Raw genomic sequence first — 8,748 nt, forward strand, 5'->3', positions numbered from 1 at the left:
GCATCTTGTAGGGTATTCTACTGATGTCTACCGGCGCTTCCCCGGAGTCTGGCCTGTGTTCCTTCAGTAGAGACGACGTGGTACTGTCTACACTTCTGTCCTCCAGTTGTAGAGCTCGATGTAGCAACAGTGCAGCGCATTTTGTCGTGACATCTATCAGGCCCAGCCCCCCTTCTTCTCTAGGGAGAGTGCTGGTGGCTTGCGACACTTTGAATATTTCCCGCCTCCACAGCAGGTAGTACACAGCGCTTCCTATAGACTTCCCTATTTCTTTTGGTACGTTTATGACTTGTGCCATGTATCAAGCCTTCGCCAGGATCGTTTCGTTGATCAGCTGCGTTTTCTGATCCAATGTTAGATTTCTGTTGGCGTGTGTCCTGACGAGCCCTCTCTTGGTGTTGAGGATGATCCGTCAGTTTTCTGCGGCCATTTTGAGTGGGCAGGCCTGCAGCTGAACACCTAGCACCTTATATCTGTCGGTCACCTGGTACCATGGTCTGGCCTCTCTCAGTTTGATGTTTCCTATCGGGAGTAGCACAGTTTTTTTGGGGTTAGTTTTCGCCCCAGATGCCTTCCCAAAAGACTATTATTGGGAGGACTTTGTCGATATCCTCTTTACCGTCCACGAAAGTGCTCAAGTCATCGGCATATGCCATACATGTCACTTTTCTATCTTGCAGCTTGTAGCCGTTGACGGAGGCAGCGAGTTTCCTGAGGACTGGGTCGAGGGCTACTGTGAATAGTGCCATCGACAGTGGGCATCCTTGCCTCACACATTTCCCCAGTTTTATTGGCCTAGATATCCAGCCATTTACAGTAACTCGTGACGTGGCATTTGTTAGCATGTTTTCGATGACTTGAGCGAATTTGGGGCCAAAACCTAGTCTCCTCAAAGTCTTCAGTAGGTACCGGTGACCGATCCTGTCGAAGGCCTTTTGGAAGTCTACAGAAATGATCGCTGCAGTCGCTCTGTTGGATGCGGCGTGTGCTATAACGTCTCTGTACGTGCAGACGGCGTCGAAGATGTTTCTGCCTAACACTGCACATGTCTGCCACGGGCTGATGGCTTTCTTGAGGGCGAGCTTCATATTTTCCGCGACGCATTTTGCTACTAGCTTGTAGTCCGCATTTAGGAGGGTAATTGGGCGGGAGTCTGTTAACGTTTTTGGCGCCTTAGTTTTCGGTATCAGAGTGATGGTCCCTTCCAGGAACGGAGGTGGTATCTCCTTCCCGTCCAGAATTTCGTTGACAATTTCAGTTATTATTTCACCTACTTTGTCCCAGCAGGTGGCGTACAATTCTGACGGTAATCCGTCCGCTCCTGGAGCTTTGCCGTTGGCGCAGGTTTTGAGGACGGCTCTGACTTCATCCTCTGACACGACCTCCGTCAGCAAAGCGCGATCGGTGTCGTTCAGCCGTCTGTGCGTTTCTTGTAGTATTTTTGCTGCTTCTGCGTCATCTGGTACCTCGCCCTTGAAGAGTTCAGAGAAGTGCTCTTCTACGTGACGCATCATGTCCCTCCTAGTTGTTATCTTGCGGCCAGCTGCGTCGCTAAGCTCCTTTATAGTTCTGTTTTGTGCCCTCTCCCTCTCTCTATGCAGGTGGTGCAGTGTGGCAGGTTCATCTTCAGTGGCGCCGTGTGTCTGGCTGCGGACGACGACGCCTTTCATGTTGACGCCTGATGTTGAGTAGTCGCGCCTTTATTCCTCTGACTCGCGTGAGAAGCAGGTCGTCGTCTGGAGGACAGTTGAGCGCGTCCTTCAGACACTGCGTGTAAAAGTCTGCCGTGCTCTTCCTCCAGAAAGCCTTCTCCGCACTGTGCCTTATCAACGTCTTCCTTATTTGTGGTTTCCCACATGCGACCCACCATTGAGTGGTGGACGGATATTGTTGTCGCGTCTGTAAACTTTCTTCTAGTGTGAGCGCTATCTCCTGCTGTAGTTTAGCGTCACTTAGATGGTGTGTGTTAAGTTTCCACGTTGATCTTCCTCCTGGTATTTTATTCGTTGCCAGCTGGAGCTTGCAAGTGAAGGCACAGTGGTCGGAGAAGATTACAGGGCAGACTTCCACATATGATACAGAGGCGGCCAACTCTCTGGTCACATAAATCCCGTCAAGCCTGTTTCTTCCGCGGCTGTGGAAGTACGTGAATTCTGTTGTGTTGGGGTTTAATAGACGCCAAGAGTCACGTAGATTCAGTTTTCTTACGAGTTCCTGCAGCTCTGTGCACAGATTTGGTACCGGGATTTGGTCTTCTGGAGCTGACACGCAGTTGAAATCGCCTCCTAGCACAACATTGCTGTTGTTGCGTGGAAGGAGCGCACAAATATCTTCATTGAAGAACTGGCTTCTGGCCCTCTTGTTTTCTGTGCCTGACGGCGCGTAGATGTTGACAAAGTAGGTCCCTGCTATTTTGATCGCTATTCCGCGGCCGTCAGTCAGAGTCTTGATGTCGTCTGTGTCGATTCCGTTCCTCACCATTATGGCAGTGCCAGTTCTTGTTTCTGCGTCTATGTTGGTGAAGACGTCGAATCCCGGTACTTGTTCCAGGTCCGTGGTGACGACTTCTTGTAACATTGCCACATCGGCAGCTCGGTGCTGCAGGAGCTCCGTGAGGGCGTCTATCTTTACAAACGAATTCATTTTATTGACATTGCACGTGATGACGTTATAGCCAGAGCGTTCCTGCATTTAAGCGCTATGTGGAGGCGGGGGTTGAACTTGCTGTGGGCGGTCCGGCCGTAGAACTAGGTCCTCCGGTTCGGTGGCTTGTTTCCGCACATTTTCGGGCGAGATGTCCGACGCTTCCCCGTCGGAGGTCTCCATCCTCTCGTCGTTTGAGCTGCTGCTGCTGCGGCTTCGCCGCCTGTTACGCCGCCTTTTGGCTTTGGACGCCGGTTGCGGCTGCTCGTTCGACTCCTCCGGTTCGTCGTCGGACTCCTTCAAGATGCGGGCGGGTTTGGTCACCTGCTTCTTGATGGCGATCTGGCGCGCCTCGGTGTACGAGGTGGGCGTGGACTCTGCGCTGGGCCCGGCCGGCTGGCTGTCGTGAATGACAGCCTCAGCTGACGGCTGGGCGGGCGCGGCGGTGCGCGTTACCTTCGCCCGCCGGGCGGCGGGGGAGGGGGCGGCCGCCGGCTCGGCCTCCATTGTGGTCTCGTTGTCAGAGTCGGAGCTCAGGTGCCGTTTCTCTCCCGCGCTGACCGCTGCGGCCGCGCTGACCGCGGCGGCCGCCGCTGGGGCCGGTGTTGCCGGCTGGGTGGCCTCGGCTGGCGCGGCAGCCACCGCTGCTTCCGCTACGGCAGGCTCGTCGTTGGCGCGCGGGCTCTCGCCCGACAAAATTCCGGCGTAACTTGCCGCCTGCTCCGCTGCGTTGTCCGCGTTTTCACGCGGCAGCTGAGCCACTCTCTTATTTTTCGGGCAGCTGCTCCTCATGTGTTCAGTCAAACTGCAGATGGAGCACGTCGGTGGTTGTCCGCTATATTGGACAACACCTCTATGTCCCCCTATTACAATGAACGACGTGGCCGTTGGCGTCCTTATACTGTAGCCGCACCACAGAAGACGCATTCGCCTCTTCTCCCAACACACGCAATCGCCGCTTTCCGTGGCACATTTGACGCAAAGCAAGTAGGCGACACACACGACACCGCTGCTCGTTGCACCGCCAATCATTCGTTTGGTGCGTGCGGCCTCCGACACTCGCGGGCGACGCATCTTGTAGGGCTTGCTCGCGGCGGGCGGCGGGGGGACCGCGCGGGGTGTGGCAGTGTCCTGCTGGACCGACGGAAGCTTTCTCACCCGCCTGAGACGCGCCGCGCTTTGCTCGACTGCCGCTCGCTGCCGCTCGGGTCGCGGTCCATATGACCGCACAAGCACGAGAAACATCTGCGAGATGGGCGCGGGCCGAACCGGCGTGTCCGAGACGCCGTGTGCGGCCGTTCGGAGCTACTAGAGCAGCGCTTTTTTTTTGTGGTTTTAGGGCGCACAACGTCAACGGTCATTAGCGCCCAGACTACTTTAGGAATGCACCGTGAGTCACAAGTTTAAAACAGCAACGAAACGGAAAACACGATGAAAGACATACTGACAGGCATAGGATTAAAAAAGAAAACAGCATAATCAAATGTCCTTTGAGAGGGTTGTCAAATTGATAAAATGAAGAACGCGAGCAGCTGCTCGTGGGTCATCCGCTAAAATGGCTTCTACAGTACATGGCAGGCCAAGATCGAGACGCAGGGTGTTAAAATCCGGACACGACGTTAAAATGTGGCGGACCGTCAGCAATTGCCCACATGGGCAGAACGGCGCCGGCGCAGCCGTCAGCAGATGGCGATGGCTGAACCGGCAGTGGCCAATTCTCAACCGGGCCAAAACTACCTCCTCCCGCCGAGAAGGGCGTGAGGAGGACGCCCAAGCCACGAGAAGAGCTTTCAAGGCCCGAAGCTTGTTGTCTGGAAGTGCAGCCCAATGGGCATGCCACAGCGATACAATGCGCCGACAAATTACCCTGCTACAATCTGACGAAGGGACACAACAAGAAGCTGTCCGAGGCTGGAGGACCGCAGCCTTGGCCGCGGCATCTGCAGCTTCGTTCCCAGGGATACCGACATGGCCAGGAACCCACATAAAGCTAACCGGAGAACCGACGTCCACCAGCTGCTGAAAAGAGCGTTGGATCCGGTGCACGAAAGGGTGAACCGGGTACGGATCACCGAGGCTCTGGATAGCGCTCAGGGAATCGGAGCAGATGACATATGCAGAATGTCGGTAGCGGCAGATGTAAAGGACAGCCTGGTAGAGGGCAAAGAGCTCAGCTGTGAAGACCGAACAATGGCCATGGAGCCGATATTGGAAACTTTGTGCCCCGACAATAAAAGAACACCCGACCCCGTCATTGGTCTTAGAGCCATCTGTATAAATGAAGGTCATATTAATGAACTTCGAACGAAGTTCGACAAAACGGGAGTGGTAGACTGAACCGGGGGTAACCTCCTTCGGGAGCGAGCAGAGGTCAAGGTGGACGCGAACCTGAGCCTGGAGCCAAGGTGGCGTGTGGCTCTCGCCCACTCGAAAGGTTGCAGGGAGTGAAAAATTAAGGTGTTGAAGGAGGCGACGAAAGCGAACTCCAGGGGGTAGCAGGGCAGAGACATACAACCCGTATTGACTGTCGAGAGAGTCATCAAAAAAGGAACGATAAGACAGGTGGTCGGGCATTGCCAGTAGCCGACAGGCATACCGACAAAGCAGTATATCGCGCCGGTAGGTCAGTGGCAACTCACCAGCGTCAGCATGAAGACTCTCGACGGGACTAGTATAAAACGCTCCGATCGGAAGTCGTAAACCCCGATGTTGTATGGAGTTGAGGCGGCGTAAGATGGATGGCCGTGCAGAGGAGTATACGAAGCTCCCATAATCCAGCTTGGAGCGGACGATCGACCGATAGAGGCGAAGTAGGACGGTTCGATCCGCTCCCCACGACATACCACTGAGAACACGGAGGACATTGAGAGAACGGGTACAACGGGCAGCCAAATACGACACATGTGGAGACCAACTAAGTTTCCTGTCAAATGTAAGACCTAAAAATTTTGTTGTCTCCACGAATGGGAGAGCAACGGGACCGAGTCGTAAAGACGGTGGGAGAAACTCTTTGTAGCGCCAGAAGTTAATACAGACCGTCTTCTCGGCAGAAAAACGGAAGCCATTGGCGACACTCCAGGAGTAAAGACAGTCAAGAGAACGCTGAAGACAGCGCTCCAGGAAACACGTACTCTGCGCGCTGCAATAGATGGTAAAATCGTCCACGAAAAGGGAGCCTGATACATCAGCTGGGAGGCAATCCATTATTGGATTGATCGCTATGGCGAAGAGAGCGACGCTCAAAACTGAGCCCTGTGGCACCCCATTCTCCTGGCGAAAGGTGTCTGACACGACAGAACCCACACGTACCCTGAACTGTCGATCCATTAAAAAGGAACGAATAAAAAGAGGGAGGCGACCGCGAAGGCCCCATGTATGCATGGTGCGGAGAATGCCCGCCCTCCAACAGGTGTCGTAAGCCTTCTCCAAATCAAAGAACACAGCCGCGGTCGGCCGCTTCCGCAAGAAGTTATTCATAATGAAGGTCGACAAGGTAACCAGATGGTCAACAGCAGACCGGCGCCTACGAAATCCACATTGTACATTGGTAAGGAGGCGTCGAGACTCGAGCAGCCAAACCAATCGAGAGTTAACCATGCGCTCCATCACTTTACAGACACAGCTGGTAAGCGAGATGGGTCGATAACTGGAAGGCAAGTGCTTGTCCTTCCCCGGCTTAGGAATCGGGACAACAATAGACTCGCGCCAGCATGCGGGAACATGTCCCTCAATCCAGATGCGATTGTAAGTACGAAGAAGAAAACCTTTACCCGCAGGAGAAAGGTTCTTCAGCATCTGAATATGAATAGAATCAGGCCCTGGAGCGGAGGACCGTGATCGGCCAAGTGCGTTTTCGAGTTCCCGCATGGTGAATGGGGCATTATAACTTTCACGATTCGAGGAGCGGAAGTTAGGTGGCCTAGCCTCCTCTGCCTGTTTGCGGGGGAGGAAGGCAGGGTGGTAATGAGCGGAGCTCGAAACCTCTGCGAAAAAGCGGCCGAAGGCATTGGAGACAGGCTCAGGGGTCACAAGGACGTCATTCGCGACCGTCAAGCCAGAAACTGGTGAGTGGACCTTAGTGCCAGATAGCCGGCGCAGGCTACCCCAGACAACAGAAGGAGTAAAACTGTTGAAGGTGCTTGTGAAAGCAGCCTAGCTGGCTTTCTTGCTTTCTTTAATAATACGACGACACTGTGCACGTAATCGTTTATAATTGATACAATTCGCCACTGTAGGGTGGCGTTTAAAGGTGCGTAAAGCACGTCGACGAGCACGTAAAGCGTCTCTACATGCTGCGGTCCACCAGGGGACCGGTACACGACGTGGAGAAGAAGTAGGGTGAGGGATGGAATATTCAGCAGCAGTGAGAATGACTTTCGTGAGGTGTGCGACCTGACTATCGCAGCTTGGGAATGTTTGATCCTGAAAGGTCGCCCTGGAAGAGAAGAGCCCCCAGTCTGCTTTGGAGATGTTCCAACTAGATGAGCACGGAGAGGGGGTATGCTGCAGGAGATGGATAACACACGGGAAGTGGTCGCTCGAATATGTATCAGAAAGTGCATACCACTCGAACCGGCGTGCAAGTTGGGGAGTACATATAGAGAGATCTAAACGGGAATAGGTGTGAGATGTGTCCGAAAGAAAAGTAGGGGCGCCAGTATTGAGGCAGACAAGATTGAGCTGGTTGAAAAGGTCTGCTAACAGGGAGCCCCTCGGGCAGGATGCTGGAGAGCCCCAAAGGGGATGGTGGGCATTGAAGTCTCCAGTTAACAAAAATGGTGCAGGTAGCTGAGCAATAAGTTGCATCATGTCTGCCCTGGTAACGGCAGACGACGATGGAGTGTAAACGGTACAAATGGAAAATGTAAAAGTGGGGAGAGTAATGCGGATGGCAACTGCCTGCAGGCCGGTGTGCAACGTGATGGGATCGTAGTAAATATCATCCCGGACCATCAACATAATCCCTACATGAGCTGGGATACCTACCACAGGGGGTAGGTCAAAACGCACAGAGGTGTAGTGTGCCAAGGCAATTCGATCGCATGGGCGTAGCTTCGTTTCCTGGAGGGCTACGACGAGCGGACGGTGCAAGCGGAGCAGCAACTTCAAGTCCTCTCGGTTGGAGCGAATGCTGCGAATATTCCAGTGAATAAGTGCCATCGTAAGAAAAAAAAAAAAAAGGGAAGATGAAAGAAGGGGTCACCTCGAAGGCCGCTGAGGGCCTGGCTTCGAGCGAGCACTGCCGCCGCTATCAGTAGGCGGACAGTCATCGTCCATTGGGTCTATAGGTTCATCGGCCATCTTGGGAAGATGGCCGGGAGGGGGAGCTTCCTCCGCCGGTGAACGGCCAGATGTTCGGCTACCAGCGGTGCGGCCAGGCGAAACGGATGACGGCCTGGGGCGGCAACCGCTGGGTGGCGCAGGAGAAGAAATGCGCCGTGGTGGAGAAGGAGAACTGTGCTTCCTATTAGCCTTCTTGGAAGGTCGTTTGGTGGAAGTACCGGTCGAAGGCTGGGAGGTCGAGGTACGTAGGAAGTCTGCACGGGACGGTTCCTTCTTGAAGGCCCGTGCATCTGACTTCTGGGTCTTCGTCTTAGCAGAAGCTGATGAAGGGGCTGGTGTCTGTGGGGTGATGGGAGGAAGAGGAGACGTCGACCGCGCGATCTTAGCACTGGCCGAACGGACGACCGTGGTGCTGAAGGTCAGATCGCATGTCTGGGTTGCCACCTCCCTGGTAGTCCGAGGAGAGGCGAGGACAGTACTGTATTTCCCCGCTGGGAGCAGCGTGGGCTTCCTACTAGCCAATAGCTTGCGAGCAGCCGAGGTGGACACATTCTCTTTGACCCGAATTTCTTGGATACAGCGTTCTTCCTTATAGACAGGACAGTCGCGGGAGGATGCGGCATGGTCACCCTGACAGTTCACACAACGAGGAGACGGAGGTGGACAGTCACCCTCATGGGCATCCCTGCCACAAGTGACACATTTAGCCGCATTGGAACAAGACTGGCGAGTGTGACTGAAACGCTGACACTGGTAGCAGCGCGTAGGTGTCGGGACATAGGGGCGAACAGAAATAACCTCGTAGCCCGCTTTGATGTGCGA

General features: G+C 54.3%; 1 protein-coding gene across 1 annotated transcript; it reads right to left on the reverse strand.

Annotated features, from left to right (window-relative positions):
* Nucleotides 1–2,691: 2,691 nt before the first annotated feature.
* LOC126229571 (nematocyst expressed protein 3-like) lies at nt 2,692–3,435 on the reverse strand. Its single transcript, XM_049942339.1, has one exon. The coding sequence runs from the start codon at nt 3,433–3,435 to the stop codon at nt 2,692–2,694; it is 744 nt and encodes a 247-aa protein (XP_049798296.1).
* Between the last annotated feature and the right edge of the window lie 5,313 nt (nt 3,436–8,748).

The sequence above is a fragment of the Schistocerca nitens genome, unplaced genomic scaffold (genome assembly GCF_023898315.1).
Source record: "Schistocerca nitens isolate TAMUIC-IGC-003100 unplaced genomic scaffold, iqSchNite1.1 HiC_scaffold_375, whole genome shotgun sequence".
Classification (NCBI taxonomy): domain Eukaryota; kingdom Metazoa; phylum Arthropoda; class Insecta; order Orthoptera; family Acrididae; genus Schistocerca; species Schistocerca nitens.